Source organism: Lygodium microphyllum, chromosome 16 (genome assembly GCF_053477565.2).
Source record: "Lygodium microphyllum isolate KBCC chromosome 16, Lygodium_microphyllum_v1.1.10, whole genome shotgun sequence".
Lineage (NCBI taxonomy): Eukaryota > Viridiplantae > Streptophyta > Polypodiopsida > Schizaeales > Lygodiaceae > Lygodium > Lygodium microphyllum.
The window spans coordinates 83,445,171-83,468,301 of NC_141150.1; the positions used below are offsets into that span (position 1 = coordinate 83,445,171).

At 41.8% G+C, this 23,131-nt stretch overlaps 1 protein-coding gene across 2 annotated transcripts in view; it reads left to right on the plus strand.

The window, feature by feature from the left end:
- The first annotated feature begins 751 nt into the window (after positions 1–751).
- Positions 752–23,131, plus strand: part of LOC148023047 (uncharacterized) — a 62,272-nt gene continuing 39,892 nt past the window's right edge. The window contains exons 1-4 of one of the 2 annotated variants that reach the window (XM_087695165.1): positions 752–978; positions 1,193–1,378; positions 1,460–1,546; positions 1,664–1,797. In XM_087695165.1, coding sequence (XP_087551291.1) covers positions 898–978; positions 1,193–1,378; positions 1,460–1,546; positions 1,664–1,797 — 488 coding nt within the window. In that variant the 5' untranslated portion in view covers positions 752–897. The remainder of the gene's footprint in view (positions 979–1,192; positions 1,379–1,459; positions 1,547–1,663; positions 1,798–23,131) is intronic. The other variant, XM_087695166.1, reaches the window with a different exon arrangement.

Genomic DNA, 23,131 nt, shown 5'->3' on the forward strand with positions numbered 1-23,131 from the left:
ACATTAAATCAATGGCTGGTCTAGACTTATGTTAAAAAACCCCTATTATGAGCATTGCTTCATGAGCCAATCATGTGGATTAACATAGCCACACACTAGAAAATTTTAGGTGCAAATTATATTTTATAAAACTATTTAGAAAGGGAGGCCGTAAGGTGTATGATTAGGCCTATACTACTTTCACTATGAAGAAATAATGGAATAATTTGAGGGTGAGTAAAAATTGGTTAGCTAATGAGCGGAAACAAGACTTTATTCAAATGGGGAGGAAGGAGAAATAGATGGGTACACGAGAGAGAGAGAGAGAGAGAGAGAGAGAGAGAGAGAGAGAGAGAGAGAGAGAGGTTCTTGCAGGGCAACTATGGTCCGGTTTAGACTGTGCGGAAGGCCACATTTAAAAACATACATACAGGCTCGTGATGCCGACGTCCTAAAAGGGGATTTGTCAAGATGATTTCCGTGTGAAGCTATACATGCCCGACCTTAATGTACCACCAAACAAGGCCCATTAACTTTTTGGAATAAAAACAAGCTACAAGATTTGAACCCCTATCCAGATCGAATAGGCCTTATGTTACCGTGGATCCAAGCAAGAACTTGGGAATTCTATGCCTAGCCGTTGAATATATTCACACACAATGCAAAAAAAGCGTGATTCACACAAGCATCCATTTGTCTGAATCGGGCCTAAGGGTTGAGTGCCTACCTTTGCCTAATGCCTTAAGGGGAAAGCATTGGATATTCAAGTTATTTTACAAGAAATATGGCCTAGGGGGCCCTGCTGCATCATTTAGATGCTGGAATTTGTGAGCTTTTAAACTTCCCCATGGGACCTCAACGAAGAGACAGGCTCTGCTAAAACCCCCATCCATTGGCTACCTCCTGCCAACCTTCATCATGCAGAGCTTACGGGCGCGGCTGTCTGCGAGTCTCCGGCAGGTCCAGCCCACTTTCTACCATGAGACTGTATTATTGAAGGTTTGAATTAGCGATGTTGCTGTAGTTTGCTAAGCTAAAGCATTGAAAATGCTGCATTAAGACACTTGAATCGCGAGTAGGTCTATCCTTTTGATTCTGTTCAGTGGTGCTTAGGTTGAATCTTGATTTGCCTCTCGGGCGCGGGCATCCATACATTGTCAGTCGTGCAATTAGCATTGCAACCTTGGATTTCATAACTGCTTTTTCATCGCAGGCAGCCAAGCATGAGATTAAGCTACAGCTGCAGAGTCCAAACAGACTGTCAGATTATCATCAAGCTCTCAGCCAAACAGGAAGAGGATTTCACACTGCCATCGATTCAATGGAAGCGCTTCCAGAAAATATGCCTCGGTACCTTAAAACAAAGAAATTGACAAAAACAGCTGCTCACATCATGCAAGTGAGAGTTATCCTTTAACATGCACACTAAAAACTGTAAGTGAGATGCCGTTTTTAAATGTTTTTGTTATTGGCTGGTTAGATCCTGGACAAAGAAGATGTTGAAGAAGCAAAGACACAAAGGCCTCTTCCAGTTCTAAGGCCTGGGGATGTTGTGCGACTGAGAGTTGTAAGATGCTATCCTTTTGGTTTCACCTTATTCTTTCATGGGGTACAGCCTGTCAGTCTTCATTCACTGACTCCTATTGGAGGGGTTGCTGGCACTTAGCAATGACGAATGTTGCAGGAAACACCAGAGAACAAGCGCAGAGTTTCTGCTTTTCGAGGCATTGTGATGGCAATACGGAGGCACGGGCTACAGTCTACCTTCCGCATCCGAAGATTTGTTGCAGGTGTCGGCGTAGAGTTGCTCTTTCCATTGTAAGGCACATAAATATCATAGATTGTCTGCACCTTCTGCAACCCTGTTTGCTGAATTTTGTGACTAGCCAAGCATTCAGCTTTTTGGTTTCTTCAGCTTGTTTTCTTCAGCATAAGATAGTAATTATCACTTGATAGCTGCTTGACAAAACTGACTTAGTTGAGAGCCAAAGGTTTTAGTAATATGGTTTGCTAGTTAGCTAGGATGAATTTGTGCATACAATGTTTAACAATTTCGATTCTGTGCAATTAGTGCTTTTTCTGTTGTTATTCAGTTCAGATCTGATTCCTTATGCTGGGTCTCTGTCAAGTGTATCCATGCCAAGTTAATCATTAGACCTGAGGCTTATGTGTAATGCCGTGGCTCACCACAACGTCACAAGTTGGGATAAGGTGTTTTTTTTTTGGAAATATGAATGAGAGTGCTGTTAGCCTGCCTTATTTTGTCAGTTTGTCATCTCCTGGTTGTAAGCCCTACTTAGAGTCTGACATGGACATTTGGAGCTTTGACTGCGTTTTCTTCTTAGTTTTGTGTTTGTCAGCTTGTGCTGCCTTGCCAGATGATATTAAGCTGTGGACTGCCTGCAATTGCCATGTCAGCATTTTTGTGGCTGCATTGAATGCAGTCAGCTGCAACATTCAGCCAGTTTTGTCAGTTTTCTGCTATATATAGCAGTTTGCAGCAATGGGTAGATCACTTCATTCGGTCTCTTGCAGGTGCTCTGTCAGGGGGCTGCAGTCTTCTCCGTCTCCATCATGGATAGCAGGCTGCACACTCTCTGTCTCCATCACCGCCTGCGTCACCATCACACGTGCTGTCATCATTATATAGCCTGATCGTGTGTCCTCATTGATGCCTTGGGCTGGACTGATTAGTCCTCATTGTATTCAGATTTCCTTAATTGTTCAGTGAAGATCATTCTTTGCTTCTTGCTTTCTCTTCTCCTCGCCTTTTCTCTCCGTGTTTGTGATTCTCTTCTATTGTGCACTCCCACATGGTATCATTTCCTATGTGAGGACACAGAGTTTCTTGCCAAAGAGGAGACCACATTGTTGCTGAAAACTCAAAATTCACCTTGCTATTTGCTGTTGTAAATGCAAAATTTTTGTGTTTTATTGGTGACATTTAACACAGCCGGAACCTCCACAACTCTCTTCTTGTAGGTGTTGCTGTTTTCTCCTTTGTTCAGGCACTCCTACAACAAAACACAGCAGCTTTTGTGTGTTTGCAGGTTATATGAAGATGTTTGATCCCCGATTCCAAGGCTTTGATGGCTTGGACAAGGAGGGTTTCACATAAAGCCCATTCTATTGGCTTTAAAATGCCTAGCATGGCACCACCTATCTAGGTGCTTGTTCTCCTTTATTTACCCAAAGAGGACTGGCTCGATGGTTCTAACTATTCACTTTGGTTATGTAAGGTGGAATGCATCCTAGACACCTTTGCCTTTGGGAGCTTGTTACCCTTTCTATATCTCGTCCCGTGAGGATGCTTGTGAGGGAACATCAGTGGATTGTGCAACCCTATGAGATTGGATCAACTCTTGAGTTTGATCCCTCCTTTTCAAAAGCTTATAGGATTTTGTCCTACTTTATGTTTGTAGGTTGAAGATAGTGGCAAAAGTGTGGAAAAAGCCTGCGTCTTTGTACCATTAGAAGATGTTTGCTTACATGATTTCTCTTGATCAGAAAATTTGGATGCTTAATGTTGATGACTCTCCTTCTATGAAGTATCACATCAACAAATTGGAGGGAATGAAGGGACGGGTTTGCATCCCTTAAGAGGACCATATCTTTGGAGGATATAGCAATGATTCTCTCAACTGAGTCGCCATCTCCAAAGTTCGATGTATTCTACACTAGCCTTCTTACAATGAGGACTTGTGAGACTCTTTTTTAGGAGGAGCTAGCTTTGCTAGTCTTGGAGCGTGATGAGCGGCTCAGATAAGTAGGAGCCAGTGGATTCGGCTCCACGAATCCTTTCATGACGAGTTTGGGAGGAGGGAAGAAGAAGGCGAAGCCAAAGGCAAAGAAATAGGTGACACATAAGAGGACACACAGGATATTAAGAAGCTGCCCAAGTGCCCATAGCGTGGGAAGGGTATACATCTGAAGAAGTGTTGGTAGAAGTACTGCCATTTGAAGCCTAAGGAGGGATCTAAGGATGCGAAGGCTACCCTAGCTACCACTAAGTTTGTCTTCGTACATGTGTTCGAGGAGGAGGATATTGCTTTTACTTGTTTCATTGCGAAGAAGCCTTGGCTCATGGGGACAGTGGGGCTTCTTTCCACATGATCTATCGACAGGATTGGCTTGAGGACATGAGTTCTAGAGGGGGCTCCATCACGAGTGGTGATAATTCTTTTGTATATGTTCATGGAGTGGGGATCATTTCCCTATTGTCGGATTGACAATATTCTTTGGCCAAAGTTCTTTATGTATAAAATTTGGTTTTAACCTAGTGTTTGTTCATGGTCTTACATAGCTAGATATCCATGTTGTGTTTACACAGGATGTAGTGACTATGGAGGATGCTTATATAGGAGTGAAACCAGTCTTTCTTTGGTGGATGGGTGGTAATTCCCTGATTACAACTTTGTTACAGCATCAACATTTATTACAAAACTGGGAAATGTTTATGGAAGATGTAATAAAGGTCCCGTTTGTGGAGGATGTTCCATGAATCCGATCTAACAACCATCATAATGTAGTAGTCAACCCTCAAATTTATAGAACATGGGCATATGAGATTGTGAGATCACTTGCTACTTAAAATGAAAATATTCCCCTAGTAGCTTATTAAGGAATAATGTAACCTGATCGTCAGGGGACTTAGGGGCCAAGTGGAGCCTCTAAAGACGTTTTCTAGTCTTGCATGGGCATTTTCGACAAGTGGCAGTCTTTCCAAATGGTTTTTCCAGCATTATCCATAATTAAATATTAATTTTCAGTCTTTAAGTACTGAAAATTAATCTAATAATTATTTGAGTGCGCTGAAAAATAATCTAACCAGCCAATAATTAAATTTGCTAGGCAACTTCCATTCCCAAGTGTTTGTGTGCCATCTTTGACCATCAGATTGGCGTAAGGTACCGTTAAACGCCACTTCTCTAGTGTCACCAATTGTCACTTATGGCCAAATGAATGACCTAGGCCAACAACTAGCACCAAATATCACCAAGTACGTGTGCGATATAACTTACAACAACTTTTGCCTTTGACATCCCATGATTTTCTCGGGTTTCGAGCTCGTAAATTTACTCTAACCCTAGTTACATCTCACATGTGCAACATTTACTTAACCATGTTGTTAAAAATTACTGCACATGTTGAGTGAGGTTTCAAAAATACATGTCCTCATGATAGTGGGAGCCCAAAATGATTTGTGATTGGTGTGGAAATGGAAAATGATGTGGTTTTCTTACGAAAATTGAGACCAATGGATTTATGATGGGTATAGTAGTGGGAAATAAAGTGGGTTCCTTTGTCCATTAAATGCATTAAATTGAAAAGATGATTGTGATGTGGATGTGGATGCACCTACTCCAGTTTGACCATGAGAAACAAAATCATTTGAAGAAAAAGGAAGTGAAGGGATACTTACAACTTCTTGCTTCAAGTTTTTACATTTTTTTTTTAGTTTAGAAAGAAAAATTTGTTTTATTCATTGCTCATAAACCAAAAATCATTACAGATAATCCCGTTATCAAGAGGATCTCCCAACCCTTGAGAAAAAGAGGAATCAACATGAATAGAATAAAAACCATATGTATTCATACCTGACACTGGAGTAAAGATGAATTATGGAAGTGGTGTATAGTCCGTGCTAGTTTTCACTTGGGATGGCTAGTTCTTGATGGAGATTCCGTCTTTCTTGCATGGTCATTAGTTCTATGCATTGTATCTAAAGGAGAAAACTCAGTCTTACCTTCAATTTGTTGTTGAGCCCTATGCATAAGGATGTGAATTCTCATATGGTTGATGGACTCTATGGTAGTTTAAAGTTGCTCTAGCCATTCCAGATCTATTAGTGGCAAGCTAGGAGACCCACTCATGATTGTTTTTGGACATATTTGGTTGTGGAGATTGAAGCGATATGGAAGTGTTCGAAGTCATCTAACCCTTGTATTGTTCCTGCTTCTGCAGATGAGCTTTCAGATCAAAGTTCTAGACTCCTAGGTATCTCAAAAAGAACTTGGCGCTAATACCATGTGAAGAAATGCTCTAAACACAACACAAAACTAATTGTACGATAAAGCACAAACGGATAGAATACACTTAGGGTTAGGGTATCTCAGAGACAATGAACACAGAGAATAGTGAAGTGAATGTCTACATAAAATATAGTACTCATGTAGCAAATATACTATGCAATGAATGAACACTGAACCTCCAACTCTTGTGTCTCAAGGACCAAGGTAGAGGCAATGAGTTGGAGAGAGTGTCGTACTTCAAACAAATCCCGCAGTGCAGCAAGGCAGGTTTCGAGGGTTGAACACCAGCAAATGGAGCTGTGGAAGCTAGATCTCATGTAGACAGGCAGTGAGGAGAGAAAAATACTGAAAAATGCAAGTACCTGAGAAGAGAGAAAAACTGGATGACTGAAGAGGAGTGCAATTGCAAGTAGTAGGATGAAGGGCGATAGTGTAGAAGAGCTCCAAGAGGAGAGAGAAGATCAAATGCAGGCTCTGAGCTGATAGCGACAGCTCTTGGTTGAAGCCTTGGAAGAAGGTGATGGAGGCTGAAAACAAGTGTTGGATGGATGTAATTAGCAAGGGGCAGCTTGAACCTAGATGTCCTCCGCAAATGGGGTGTGGGCAACAAAGCTGGAGTACTTGAAACTTGCAAAAACGAGATTGGGTTGAATAGAGGGTAGCATGCCTATTTATAGAAAGTTTTGGGACCTTGTACTGCACATCATTTTAAAACTCTCTTGAACAATGCACCAATCTTGGGTTTTCATTAACTAAGCATTTTTAGGCTGTTTAAGTGGCTAATTCAGTCGGTAATGCTTATGTTAGCTCAACATGGCCTCGTGTCCATGAAATGCGACCATCTTTTAAGGTTCAAGACATTCAAGATTTGTTCTAACCTCTTTTCTAAGTTTTGCAGGGATAACGGGATTTGGGTGGAGTGTTCCTATCCGAATACACCATCTGAGAATGGTGTGGTGGAGCTTGTCAATTAGATCGTGCTCGAGATGGTTTCAATTGATGTTGGAGCATACGGGTCTTCCTCACTCCTTGTGGAATAAGGCGATGACTACTATGATTCATATCCGCAACCAGTCCCCTAACTCCACACTAACGGATATGACTCCCTATTAGACACTCTTTGGTAAGCTGCCTTTTGTTTGCCACTTTTACATCTTTGGATGTGATGCCTTTATCCATGTGGACAAGAAGAGAGGGGCCAAATTTGACTCCAAGTCGAAGAAGGTTATCTTTGTGGGCTACAGCATGACCATGAAGGGCCATCAGCTCTACGACCCGAAGAAATGAAAGATTGAGGTGAATAGGGACATGATCTTTGATGAGGCTTTGGCCTCCGATGATCCTATTGATGGTTCTTCTACAAGTGGTTCTTCATCTTTGACTGATGCTCCCCCGCCCAAGGGGCAGAAACCAATCAGTCCCTGTAACCGGCCTGTTCACTGGGAAGGGCAGTAGTGTACAACCAAAATATATAAATGCTTTCACCCAATTAACAGTTGCCCACTTTACCTGAACTTAAAGACACAGAATCAAGAAGAAAAACAGGAGGCTAAAATGCTCCTGTTGCCACACAGACACCTTGTTGGCCCCTAAGTTAGGCGCCCCTTGCAGTATTTCTTTATTTTTAAAAAGAGAAAGTACAATGGGCTGTCTTTCACCTATTCTGGGTGAAATTTGACAGCATAAGAGTACAATTACTGACCCAAATCAAGTTGACCAGGAGGGGAAACTTTGCCCAAGTCTGAAACTTCTGGTTGGAGTGCAGAATTGACCATTTCAGTCTGCTGTAATTACTGGTTCAGACCTGTTCTGAGACCTGTTTACAACTCATACTATTCCCTGTACTGTTCAGCCCACTATAATTACTGGTTCAGACCTGTTCTGACACCTGTTCTCAGCTCATATTGTTCCCTGCACTGTCCTGCATCATCTGGGCCAAGTGCCCCTTGATTCTGACATCAATTGGGCTCTGAATTAGCCTCTGAACAGTCCAGAATCAGAACTGATTTAGTGCTGTTTCAGACACTTGCTTGGTGAGGTTACCACCCTCACCTGTTCCTGCTTGTGGGCAGCAAACAACTGCTCCTGTTCCTGGAGAAAAGAGGCTCTTGCCTCATGCAAAAACAGCATATTCCACACAGCTGTACCTGAATTAGAAGAAAGGCCCTTGATTCTGCAGTATAACCATATTGTCAGGGAGAGAGAGAGAGAGTAGGAAGCAAGCCCAGCCCTCTGCGCATCATGGACAGGGTAGACCAGCTCTCAAGAGCTCTCCATCTGCAGCTGTTTCTCACAAATGAGCCCCTTTTTATCAAAAAACTGCACACCAGCCTTCTTTAAAGAGGTAAGTGCACAACTTTGTGCCAAGTGGCAGCACTGGAAGATATTTCCCATTCTAGCCTTCTAGTCTAAAATTCTCCATCCTCGGTGCAGAATTTGACCTCGACACAGACCAGAAGATTGATCCTTGTGCAAAAACGAAGATAATGATGCGAACAGATTCTGAGGTTAAAAAATAGTAACTTCCTAAATTTTAGGAGTTGCTTCCATTGCATCCCACTAGTCTTCTGACCATCTTTGCAGACTAAGGCTACATCCAAATGTGTAATGTAGCTCAACTGAAAGTGAATTTCCACTGATGACCCCACATGGACTACTCTCTTGCAGATTTGTCCATCTTCACTTTGAACCAGTCTCTTCCAGGCTAGTTCTTCAACACACTTGTCCATATACACTTTCACAAGTCTCTTCCAGACTTGTCAATCTACAGTGCCATCAGTCTTTTCTAGACTTATACTGGACCTTAACTGTCCAGTCTCGACTCACTAGACATTCCTGTCTTTTTCACATACTGGCCATGCAACTCAGGTGTTTAGATTTCAAGAGGGATTCTTCCAAAAAGAAAAACCAAATAAAATATGTAATAAAGAAATCAACAAAAAGGTAATAGTTGTCACAGTCTTGTGATAGTCCCTCCCCTTCCTTCCAGGTTACCTACTTGTACTTCTTCTTCATTTGTGACTCCTCTGCCTTCTTTTCCCTCTCCACTAGCTTTCCTTTCTCCTTTGATAGTTGTTTCTTTTTCTTTTACTTCGTCTTTGAGGATTCATATTTTATCTCCATCCCCTCAAGTTTCTTCTAGGATTGATGAGAATGGGAACCTTTTGCTTTAGATGAGGGGGATCCCTATCCTAGATAGGTGCATTGCAGGTACCAGAGGTGTTGAGATATCGAGCTCCACTCGTGATATGCCAGGGTGACCGTTGTGCATTTATGTCTTCGACTTGTCAGTTGCAGATGCGGTTGGTACACCGCCCATGAATAATAGCTAGATGACAACTATCCTTATCTACTCTAGTTCGTGGCTCACTTAGTATGCCACCTTAGTTGAGTTTGGTTTGAGACCCATATATAGGGTTCTTCTATTTCTATGTACTAGAGTTCTTTTGGCTTACACAACTAAGAAGAGGAAAACTGTTTTCAGCCTCCACCTTTGTGTGTATTCCCCCATTGTGCAAGCAGGAAAGCTACAAGTGAGACTTCTTCCTTCTCTCCCACAATCTTGACATGGTATCAGAGCCTTGTTCGTGGTAAGGAGCTCAAGAAAGCAAATCAAGTTCGCGGTGTTCTGGTAAGAGGAACAGTGTTGCTTTCATTTTTTTGTTTTGGGAGCAAGTCTCTGCAGGTAGCACAGCTGGAAAGTGCAAGAGTGCATTGTCTCAGATTGAGACGCCCTTCGTGGTATAGCAAGAGGGCAATATATGTTGCGGGCAAGGGCTTTAGCCCTTGGTTGCTCTATTTTTTTGATTTGAGGCCATTTCGGGGCCTGTTTTGGAGGTGGAAGTTTTCTGCACGCACTCAGGAAAAGGCCCTGTTTTATGCTGTGCGACCACTGTTTTACAGGTCGGTGAAAAGTTACTGTAGAAATTGCATCGTATGCCTATGCGCAGAGACATTGGGAATTACAGAATTATCCTTATTGCCTGTTGATGCAAAATCGTCACTAGGAAGTGATTGTGTGGTCAAATATCACTTTCGTCAGTTTTGCAGATTTGCCCTTGTGAGGTTGAAGCTGTGTTCTTTGCAGTGGCATAATTTTTTGCAGTGCCCTGTAATGGTGTCTGATTCTCTTTTACAGATTGTCACTGAAAAGCTTGACAAGAACAACTTCCAAGCATAGAAGTTCAGAATGACGAATTTCCTTATGGAAAAAGGATATTGGGAATTCGTTGCAGGAAATGAAGAAGAACGAGTTCTTCCTGATGTTCCCAATCAACAGCAAATGCAGGCATTTAAAGCATGGCATGAGAGAGCCAGAAAAGTTATGTATTGGCTGTCTATTAGCATTTCAGACTCTATGATTGTGCATATTCAGGATGCAAGTACGCCAAAGGAGGCATGGGATACTCTGTCAAGAATGTATAGCACAAATACGCAAGCCAGGAAAATGCAGCTCAAGCAAGAGTTGCACAATGTGCAAAGAGAAAGTATAAGCATCAATGACTACCACATGAAGGTGAAGAAGATTGCAGATGCACTTGCTTCCATTGGGTCGCTAGTGGCAGATGATGATATAGTTTCTGTGACCTTGAATGGTCTAGGAAATGATTATGCACAGTTTCGAACATCGATTTCCGTTCGTGAAAGATTTTCTGATTTTGAGGAGTTGATTGCTCTTCTAGTTTCTGAGGAGCAGAGAAATGGTGGTGCATCTTCTTCAGGAGGAACTTCAAAAGAAGCTGTCTTCTACTCAAATGTTGGAAGAGGTAGAGGCAGAGGTAGAGGAGGCCGATTTGGAGGCCGTGGTAGAAATCAGAATATGCAGCAAACTTAAGAAAACCAGTCCTATGGAGAAGGACGTGGTAACTCTAGAGGCAAGGAGAGCCAAAGAGGTCGTGGTGGATGGCAAAGAGGCCAAAATGCAAACAGCAATGTTGAATGCTACTACTGTGGTAAAATGGGTCATATGACTAAAGACTGCTATAAAAAGCAGAATGACATCATGAATGGAAAATTGCAACAAGGGAATTATGCATCTTTTAGTAGACAGGGTGATGACAGAAATGAGCATTTGTTTATGGTGCAGCATATGACCAATTCTGTGACAAGTGCAGAAGAAAGCAACGATGTGTGGTATGTTGACTCAGGTGCATCAAACCACATGACAGGTCATGCAGAATGGATGCAGGATGCAAGGAAAATGGAAAAACCAAGATTTGTGGAGACTGGTGATGATACTGCACATCCTATTGTGCAGATTTGAAAAATTCATTTGTCTATGCAGGATGGGAAAAAGAAATACCTGTCGGATGTATTTCATGTCCCGAATATCACCAAGAACTTGGTTTCTGTTGGTCAAATGGTTGAGCAGGGCTTGCAGGTCAGATTTAATTCTCATGGATGCTTTGTTGAGGATATGAAAAATAAAGGTCGCTTGATAGCAAAAGGAAAGAAGAAGGACAGAATGTTTACGTTGGATATAGACATGCCTGAATTGAGTGCAGCAATGTTTGCACATGAGACCGGTGTAGTTGTAGATATTGATATCTGGCATAAACGCATTGGTCATATTAATGTATAGCGACTTAAATCAATGCAAGCCCAAAATATTGTTGCATGATTGCCTAAATTCAAGGTTGTAGAAATGCATAAGGTATGTGAAGCCTGTCAATTTGGAAAATAGGCATGGAAACCATTTCCTAGACATGTTCAAGAGAGTAAGAAGCCATTGGAATTAATCCACTCTGATGTGTGGACTACTAAAGCTGCATCTCTTGGAGGTTGTCATTATTTTTTCACTTTTATTGATGACTATAGCAGAAAAGTTTGGGTGTATTTTATGAAAAAGAAAAGTGAGGTTTTTGGGCATCTCAAAACTCTTAAAGCTATGGTTGAAAAAGAAACAGACCTGCAAATAAAATGCCTAAGGTCAGATGGAGGGGGAGAGTACCTCTCAAATGAGTTTGCAAGGTTCTTGCAGGAGCATGGCATAAAGCAATAATATTCATGCAGTCATATCCCACAACAAAATGGAATTGCAGAAAGGAAAAACATGCATATTGGAGAGGTATCTCGTGCCATGCTCAACGAAAAAGACTTGCCGGATTTTTATTGGGCTGAAGCAGTTGCTACAGCAGTCTACATAATGAACAGGACTCCCACTGGAGCAATACATGGGATGACTCCAAAGGAGAGGTATACTGGTAGGAAATCAGATATTTCTCATTTGAAGATTTTTGGTTGCATTGCCTATGTTCATGTGCCAGATGAGCTGAGATCTAAGTTGGATCCAAAAGCTGAGAAGTGCATCTTTATTGGTTACTCTCTGCAGCAGAAAGGGTATAGATGCTATAACCCTTCTACTCCTAAGTTTACAGTGAGCAGAGATGTTTTTGATGAGATGAGTAGTTGGTATAAACCAGTAAATGTGATTGATGATGTAGATGCACAAAATGGTAATGCTGCACAGAATTTACAGCAACAGTCACAAAATATTAGTGGACCTGGAGTGTCCTCTAGCAGTGGTTCACATTCTTCGCCATGGACAGGTAGATTGAGATCAGGAGAATCTCCTCAAAACAATGCAGACAGTGGTATGCAGGTTTCACGAAAAGGAAAAGAGAAAGTAGATCAGCCCATGTTTGATGTGAATGCAGGTCACTTTTATGTGGATGGTGAATCTAGTGGCTCAGAACAGAGCATTGATGATGAGTTGGGTATTCCTTCTATTGTTACACCTAGAGTAAGGAAGACCAGGGATGTTTTGAGAGCATCTGGGAGTGAATCTACTTTGCGCAGGTCTACCAGAGCTAGGTATCTTGTGGATAGGCTGAAATATGATGGATTTACAGCCATTCACTATGCCTATATGGTCAAAGTGATATAAGAACCAGAACCCACTTCTTTTGAGCAAGCCATGGGAAAAGAAAAATGGGAGGAAGCCATAGATGAAGAAATGGATGCTTTGGAAGCAAATGCTACATGGGAATTGGTACCTTTGTCTAAAGATAAGAATGCAATTGGTTGTAAGTGGGTTTATAAGGTGAAGCACAATGCAGATGGTTCTGTGAATAGATACAAGGCAAGATTAGTAGTCAAGGGATATGTACAAACATATGGCATTGATTATGAAGAAACATTCAGTCCGGTTGCAAAGATGGCAACCGTAAGAGCAGTCATTGCTATGGCTGCATCAAAGGAATGGTCTTTACATCAGATGGATGTAAAGAATGCCTTCTTGCATGGTGATTTGCAAGAAGAGGTCTATATGGAGCAGCCACTAGGTTATGTGCATGCTGTTCATCCTGAGTTTGTTTGCAGGTTGAAGAAAGCCTTGTATGGCTTGAAGCAAGCACCTAGAGCATGGTCTGACAAGATAGGACAGTATCGTGTCACTATTGGCTCCAAGGCAGATTTCTCACTTTATGTGAGAAAAATAGAGAAAGGTATTATGTTGCTTGTCATTTATGTTGATGATTTGATTATCATAGGTGATAGTGATGAAGATATTCTTCATGTGAAAATGCTATTGAAGCAGAAGTTTGAGATGAAGGATTTGGGAGAGCTACGTTATTTCTTGGGCATTGAGGTGATTAGATCACCAAGTGGGATATGGCTCTTGCAGAGGCAATATGGAGTGGACATGCTGTCCAAATATGGGATGACAGGCTGTAAGCCTATTTCAGTTCCTTTGGAGCAGAATGTGAAGTTGAGCGCAGATGTAGGTGAGCTTCTCAAAGACCCTACTATGTACAGACGCATAGTAGGAAGTTTGATTTATATGACTATTACCAGGCCAGATTTAAGCTATGCTGTTGGATTGGTAAGTCAGTTTATGCAGGCTCCAAGGAAACCACATTTGGATGCGGCTAGACGCATACTCAGGTATGTGAAGTTCACATTGCAGTATGGACTATTTTATGAGACTGGGGTTCAGATACAGTTGCATGGATACACTGATGCTGATTGGGCTGGTAGCATTTCTGATAGACGATCTACTAGTGGATATGTGTTCTCTTTTGGGAGTGCTGCAGTCACTTGGAGCAGCAAGAAACAACCTACAGTTGCCTTGTTGAGCACAGAGGTTGAGTACAGAGGTGCAGCAATGGCTGCATGTGAGGTAGCTTGGTTGCATAAGCTACTTTATGATATACATCAGTCTACAGATGGGCCAGTTGTCATTTATTGTGACAACATGAGTAGTATACACTTGGCAAATAACCCAGTCTATCATGCTAGAACAAAGCACATTGAGGTGCATTATCACTATGTGCGAGAGAGAGTTTTACTAGGTCTTATTGATCTAGTTTATGTCAGCACAGAGGATCAGGTAGCTGACATATTTACAAAGGCATTGGGCGCAGAGAAGTTGCGCAAGTTCAGAGACTTGCTTGGTGTGCAGGAATTGGGATTGAGCTCGAGGGGGAGTGTTGAGATATCGAGCTCCACTCGTGATATGCCAAGGTGACTGTTGTGCATTTATATCACCGACTTGCCAGTTGCAGATGCGGTTGGTACACCGCCCATGAATAATAGCTAGATGACAGCTATCCTTATCTACTCTACTTCGTGGCTCAGTTAGTATGCCACCTTAGTTAGTTGAGTTTGGTTTGAGACCTATATATAGGGTTCTTCTATTTCTATGTACTAGAGTTCTTTTGGCTTACACAACTAAGAAGAGGAAAACTGTTTTCAGCCTCCACCTTGTGTGTATTCCCCCATTGTGTAAGCAGGAAAGCTACAAGTGAGACTCCTTCCTTCTCTCCCACAATCTTAACAAGAGGCTACTCAATCTCCTTCGTAGTAGGATAAGTCTATCACCATTCCATTGTGGTATCGGCAACTTATGCAAGACTTAGGTGTTTCACATTTTCCTGCTACTCCTACTAGCCCACGTAGATCGGCTAGATAATAGGCCCAATGAAATAGTTCACTTTGCATGAACTACGTCCTTATGCCAAAGATTCTTTGGAATAGTGAGCCTACTACAATTGATGAGGCTCTTGTAGAGGATATTCGGTGTTGTACTATCTAAGAGAAGCTCAATTCTATTGAACGTAACTAGACTTAGGAGTTGGTTCCATGCCCCAAGAAGCAAGTGATTGGTGTGAAGTGGGTCTATAAGACCAAGTATTTTATGTATGGATCCTTGGACAAGCATAAGGCTGGGCTAGGCTTGTTGCCAAGGGATTTGCCTAGAGGGCAGGATTGGATTACTCAGAGTCCTTTGCACCTACTGCTCGGATTCTACTATTGGAGCTATCTTGGCTCTTGTAGCTCATCACCACCGGTTGGTTGTCCAGATGGACAAAGTCTACCTTTTTGAATGTCTCTTGCAGCCCATCACCATTGGCCGGTCTTCAAGATTGACGTTAAGTCTGGCTTTTTGAATGGTGTCCTAAGGGAGGAAATTTATGTCTCATAGCCTCCTGCTTTTCTTGTGTAGGGGAAGAAAGACTATGTTTGTAAGTTATTGAAGGCCCTCTATGGCCTTATAGAGGGCCTTCAGCAAGCTTCTTGAGCTTGGTACAAGAGCATTGATAGATTCTTCTTATAGAGTGGCTTCCATCAATCAGATCGTGACCCCAATCTTTATTATAAGGTTTAGGGTGACAAGTATGTACTTGTCATCTTGTATGTGGATGACTTGATTATCACAGGGAGTGACTCACAGGAGGTTGATTGAACTTGGGAGATCTTGAGATAGGAGTTGGACATGGCGAATCTAGGGCTTCTACACTTCTTCCTTGGCTTGGGGATGTATTAGATGGCACAAGGCATCTTCATATCCCAGCATAGGTATATCTTGAAGTTAATAAGAGTTTGGTATGGTGGAGTGTTAGCCTATTTCTTTTGCCCCATGGACCCAAAGTCCAAGCTTTTGACAATCAGTGATCCTCTTCTAGATGCTACCCATTGTAGTGCCTTGTTGGTTTGTTGATCAGGCTTATTCACACTTGGCTAGATGTTTCCTTTGTAATGGTATTGCTGTCTTCTTTTTTGAAGACTCCTACTCAGGCTAACTTTGGAGAGGGGGCCACTCTTTTTGGATGGAGTGACTTAGATTGGGCAAGTGATGTGGATTCGAGATGATCCACTATAGGTTATGCTCTCCCCCGTGGATTGGGAGCTATCTCATGGAGCAGTAAGAAGCAGCCTACGATGGCATTTTCTTTTTTAGAGGCCGAGTACCATACCCTTTGTTCCACAGCTATGGAGGCAATTTGGCTTCATCGGATGTTGGCAGAGGTTGGCTTTGGGCAAACAAGTTCTACTTCCCTATACATGGATAATTAGAGCGCCTTAGCTTTGGCTAAGAACCTTATGCATAGAGATAGGAAACACCCGTTCCGGCACTTAGGAACGGATTAATGCGTTCTGGGAGGTCTAAACCCATGAAATGCTGGCAGAACGTTCCAGCCCGTTCCCTGCCTCATTTTACCTGTTTTGTCCTGTTCCATGGCTATTCCCTATTTGGAACGGCCATTTCTAGTGGGGCGATTTAAAAAAAAAGGTTAAAACGCCCCGTTTCTTGCCCGTTGTACATCTCCCACCTTTGTCCGTGTGTGCCGTGTCCTCTCCTGCCTGTGACCTATCTCATCTCTTGCCTGCGATGTGCTACAAGCTGCCTATCATTCGCCCCTGTTGCTCACGATCTCCTTGTCCACATATGACTCCGTTGTCAATGTTGCCGTCAGCGTGTTGTAGGTTGACCATTGCTTGCAGGCTGCCCATCTCTCTCTCTCTCTCTCTCTCTCTCTCGCATGCGCACTCGCTTCAACCTTGGTCTCATCTCATTGCCAAGCCGTGTGGGCTATCACAAGTTGGTGCGGAGTGGGAGGTTCACACGTGACTTGGCACATCATCAACAATCAATTTCAGCTTTTCTAAATTCCAAGGTGTCTGCTAACCATGCACACCACTTTCGATTTTATTTAAATGTTAAGAAATTCGTGTAAATTGTATCAATGTTGGGGCATTGTGGAAAATTTTGCACATATGGAGCATTTTGGGACCCGAAATGTCCCCTATTGATTGCCCCAAATTGCTCCCAATGTCACAAATTGGACGATTACCCCAAATCACCCCAATTATCCCAAATTTCTTGATTGTTCCAAATTCAAAGTGTTTACAATTGAGGCCTAAATTGCCCCCAAATCTGGGACATTTGGGATTCGAAATTGCCCTAAAATTTGGGGCATTTCAGATAAGTCTTTCCCCCAAATTTAGGGGTGATTCAGCAGGGATTTGCCCCAATTTAAAGCATTTGTGATTCAGGCTGCAATCTCCCCCAAATTTAGGGCATTTTGGATTAGTTGTTGCCCCAAAATTTGGGGCTTTCTCAACAAGGATTGGGGCCCAAATTTGGCTGCAATGTCCCCAAATTTGGGGCATTTGGATCACAGGATCTGAAAGAGCCCCCAAATTTGGGAGCTTAAAATGCCCTCCAAATCTAGGACATTTTGGATCAGCAGTTGCCCCAAAATTTGGGACTTTCTCAACAAGGATTGGAGCCCAAATTTGGCTGCAATGTCCCCAAATTTGGGGCGTTTGGATCCCGGGATCTGAAAGAGCCCCCGAATTTGGGGCATTTTGAATCAGTCATTGCCCCAAATTTGGGAGCTGAAAATTCCCCAAGTTTTGGGGCATTTTCAGCAAGGGAATGCAAGCTAGAATGCCCCAAATTTGGGGCATTTTCAGTAAAAGGAATGCAGGCTGAAGTAGCACCAAAGTTTGGGCATTTTTAGCAAACACGTGTATGTTGAAATTTTGGTTGCAAATTTCTGCAATTTCATTGAACTTTACTGACTATTTTTCACTTTTATATAGATGGCAGCATGGACATCTATGGGATCTTCATCATCCTCAGCAGGTACTTCGTCAACAACTGGACGAAGTCGAAGCACTACTTGGTCATGGTGGGATGAGGTAGATGCAGGGGTGCCATTGAGAGGTGGAGGCGCTCACCCTTGGAAATGCAAACTTTGCTCTTATGCTCTCACTAGTGGGGCTGATAAAGTGAGAGCCCATCTTCTACATGAGGAGGGGAAAGAGGCGCATTTTTGCATCGATGTATCAATTGAGAAAAGATAGGAGTTACTTGACTGCATAGCCACTTCTATGGGGAATTCACATGCCAAGAGGACGCCAAACATAGCAGTGGATCCAACAACGTGGACTCCAAGGCCAGCAGGGCATGGTGCTTCATGCAGAAGACCACTAGGATTAGTGGCTACACAGCCTTCTCATGGGCCATTAATGGCAACAAGTAGTGGTGTTAGACAGAGTTCATTGCACATTTCATGGGAACCAAAGAAAAAAGAGGAAATAGATGTAGCAGTGGCGCACTTTTTCTACCATGACCATATTTCATTCAAATCAGCTAGGTCACCTTATTTTTTTAAATATGGTGACAAAGATTGCAGAGTATGGACCCACATTTAAGCCCCCTTCATAAGAAACTATCATGACTACATTGCTTTAGAAGGAGAAAGTAGCCATAGAGATTGCAACAGCAAATATTCGCAATCAATGGGCAAGAGATGAAGTGACATTGATAGCAGATGGATGGAGCGACACATGCCATAGGTCCATACATGGTGTTGTTGCATATTCTTGTTTGGATGTATACTTCATTGGTAGTCATGATGCTTCAGAGACTAGAAAGAGTGCAGATGTATTGGCATCCGAGTGATATGAGGCTGTGCAGGCTGTTGGGGCAGAAAATCTAGTCTAGTTTGTGGCAGATGGTGAACCTACAAACAGGGCAACAAGAAACATTTTAATGGCAATGCATCCACATATCACCTTTAGTCCATGCATGGCGCATTGCTTGAATAACTTGTTGAAGGATATTGGGGACTTGTCATGGATTGCATCTCTTGTTGTGAAAGGCAACAAGATTGTCACATTTATATTTTATCATCAGTACTTGCATGTTGAGTTTCACAAGAGAAGTGACAAAGAACTTCTCAAATACTTGGAAATACAATTTAAGCATATAACTTTCTTATGTTTGGTTGATTGCACTATTGCAAAGGTGCAATTAGGGAGCTATTTGCTAGTGATGAGTATGAAGATTGGATTGGGGCTGCAATTGCTATTGCTGTGTTATGTAATGCATATGTCTCTAATAGAGATTTTGGGGATGAGGTGAATTGAACCAACCAAATGGTTGATCCTATCATGCACATGTTGAGGCTTGCAGATGGCATGGATCCATGCATTGGGAAGATCTATGAAGGCATGGATTGCATGATTTAGAAGTTGGAGAGTTTGGAACCAAATGTAGATAGGTATGAGTAGATCAAGGAGTTATGCATAAGCAAATGGAATGAGTATGACTCTCCTATGTATGTTGCAACATATGTGCTTGATCTTGAGTTTCAAGGAAAGATGCAAGAAAGAGACCCTGAGGTGGTCAAGGCTTGGAACACATTGCTTGCAAGGCTTTATCGTAGCCGTGAAATGCAACACAAAATTAAAAATCAGCTGCTCTCTTTGTATTGGCAAACATTAGGGATGTTTGGTACAGAGGATGCACTAGAGGACATGATAAATATTGGGGCTGCTTTATGGTGGGAGGACTACGGGGTAGAAGCTCCAGAGTTGCAGAGTTTGGCTATTCGTATTCTTAGCCAAATAATTAGCTCTTCTTGTTTAGAGCAACTATGGCGCTCATTCAATCATATTCACTCAAAGAAGAGAACCGTCTTGGTACAGTGAAGACGAATGACCTAGTTTATGTGGGCTCCAATCTTCGCTTGCTAGCTTGTATATTAGTTGCAAAGGTTGATTCTTTTATACGTTGGGGAAAAAATGACGACGACGACGATGATGGTGATGGTGATGGCCAAGATGTTGTTTAGCATGATGAGCATTCAGGCGCAGTGGAGCCATTTTCCATGAATGAAAGCACTTAGTAGCTAGCCTCTTGGAACTTTAGAGTATTGACTTGGAACTTGGAGCGCTTGTAACTTGGATCTTTAGACTTTAAAGTTTAGGGCATATTTTGTGTCTTTGCAATTCACACTTGTTGATTACAATGCAATAATCCATTGCTGATTACAATGTTTTGAATCTTTATTATTGTTGAAACTTGATTATTATGTCTCTAATTTCACGAATTATGGTTGATATCGAAAAATGATATTAATAGATCAATTTATAATTATGTGTACATGCCATATGGCTGGATAACGATTTTGTGATCAAACTACTAAAGTCATTTTTGTGTTTCAATTCTTCATATCTCTGATTCTCTCTCTCTATATATATATATATGTGTGTGTGTGTGTGTTGTTCCCTCTGTTCCCGTTTCCTTCCTTGTTCTTGGTAACTATGACCCTATGTTATGCTTGTATGAAGCACATAAAGGTTCAGTATCATTATGTATGGGAGCAAATTGTGGATTCCAAGTTAGCAGTGGTCTAATGTTCCACGTCGGACAATGGGGCATATATTTTCACGAAGCCTTTGCTTAAGGCTTCTATGCTTCATTACATGAGATTGTTGGGTCATTAGATACTCCCAAGATTTAAGAGGGGGTTTTAGCCTGCCTTATTTTGTAAGTTTGTCATCTGCTAGTTGTGAGCTATAGCTAGAGTTTGACAAGGACATTTGGAGCTTTGATTGTGTTTTCTTCTCGGTTTCATGTGTTTGTTAGCTTGTACTACCCTGCTGGTTGATATTTAGCCATGGATTGCTTGTGATTGCCACACCAGCATTTTTGCTGTTGCATTAAATGGAGTCGGCTGCAACAATTGGCCAGTTTTGTCAAATTTTGCTATGTATAGTAGTTTGCATCTTTCAAGTGCTTTGTCAAGTGGCTACAGTCGTCTCCATCTCCATGGTGGACAGCATGTTGTACACTCTTGTCTTTGTCACCATCACCGTTGTCGTCCCGCTATGCGCACACCGTGTAAAAAAATCTAGAGTGTGGCTTCCTTTTAGATTTAGAGAGCCAATGCCACTTTAGGCATTAGTATTAGTGTCCATGGTTCAAAATATTAGATTTTTTTTGGACAAGTTTTTAGTCAATTTTTGATATTCTAGATATATTCTCTTGTAAAAAATCCATAAAACTATAGATAACTTCTAGATTAGGAGGACATGTAAAAGAAAGCATGTAGCTTTCAGCCAATTTGAAAGGATTTTATGTAAAAAAGAGATTAGTGAAATCGCACGACGCCCAATCGCTGTTTTCAGGCAATGAACAGCACTCCGAAAGTGGGAGATGAAGAAGGAGTGATTTGGCAGGATTCTGGTCAGGTGTTCTGGTATTTAATCCCCCTTTCGGAGCCATTGGAAGCATCAAATTGGCGATCTGAGTAGCATAGAGGAAGGTATTATTTTGTACACGTTTTTGTCTGTTAGAGTTATATTTTCTCATAATGCTGAAAGAAACTGATAGGCTTCATCTCTATTAGTATTCTTCTATATTTTCTAAATTTTTTTGGGAGTATTCTTCTACATCTTCAATCTCTTCGAACCCCTTCTCTTCCGTCTACTCCTCTCCTCGAATCTACCTATACTTTGCTGTCTCTTATCTTCAAGAACTTGGCTTGAAACCTTCAACCCTTCTCTTATCTCTACCATCTCCGAAGTCTAAGCTCTTGAATCCCCATACATTCTTCTCTTGCCAAACCCCTGTGGTGACCTTCAACCCTACGGGCTGCGACATTGGTGAACCCGACGTGAAGGTCGGTGTAAGAGAACTCCAAGATGGGGGATTCTTTAGGAGATACTCTACAACAATTGGTGCGCATACTGCAGCAAACTCAACGACAACAAATCCAAATGTTACAACAACAACAAAGGCAAGATGAAGAGAAGATTGATTCCATAGCTATCAAGGCCCTAGAGGAAGTTAGGCGTGAATTAAAACAATTTAATGGTCAAAATGTTTTTGTTTTTATTTGCTTATATGTTGAAAAAAATGCTCTTCTTTGGTATACCACAACATGCATGGAGCCGTTATTTTGCCAGACTAGCCAAGCATGGTCTTCAAGAAATAATCCATGGTCTTTTTCAACAAGATGAGGATTGGGCTGCATTCAAAAAGGCCCTACGCGAAGAATTCTTCTTATAAGACTTTGGCCTAATGACGAAGAAAAGTTTCACTGAATGGGTTGAAAAACCCAACAAAGGTTTAGTGGCAACAGCTCTATACCATGAGTTTGAAAGTAAATTTGGACAACTTAATGCTGAAGACCAAAAAGTATGGAAGATCAGAAGATTGAATTATTCCTTAAGGCTGTAGATTCCATTCTGCAAGAGAAGCTTGTTGATCGCCTAGAATATGCTATCTCCGAATCAGGAGTCAAGACTGCATGGACAGATGTTATTGATGCAGTTAACATGATTGTTCGAAGAGAGTGGATGCGACTAAGATTGGGCTCTACTTCAACTTCAACAACTCCATTAATGGAGCTTGTTCCACCTTCAAGATCCCCTATTCCTTTGACTAATCAACCAACTCTTTCTTTTTCTGTTTCTTCTAAAAATGATGTAATGGATAAACTCATTAAAAGCATGCGTGACCTTAATTTGAATCTTATAGAAATTAGTTCCAAAGTAGAGAAGCTGGATGTCAAAGTCGAAGAGCGAGGACGAGCATCAACTCAAAGATCCATGAGAGAAGGCTTTTAAGAGGCGCTGTATTTGGTGCGACAGCCAACAACATGACAAGAGGGAGTGTTTTGCCTTCCATGAGGCTGAAGCACAGAAGCTCGTCTTTTGGAAAGACGGAAAAATTCATGTGGCTGAAATTGGTCTTCCACTGGAGCCAAATTTTGGCAATGGTGGAATGAAGAAATGATTAGAAGATTTAGCTGTAAAGAATGCCTATGCAGCAATTGATGCAGCTACCTATGGGCTGCAAATTGAGCCAATTAAATCAAGTTTGAAAGCATGTAAAGCTAATGTGCAATCTAAAGTATGGATGCAGGCACTAGATCAAATGGAACGTGGTAAAGCAGCCAAAGAAGATTTGGCTAACGCCAGTCAGTATATTCGAGGAATAGCTGGTTGGAAAGAACCGATAGATTCTTTTTCTGCCTTTGCACATTTGGCTGACGTCAATCATAAAGAAGTCTTGATTGAAGAAAACAGAAGAAGAG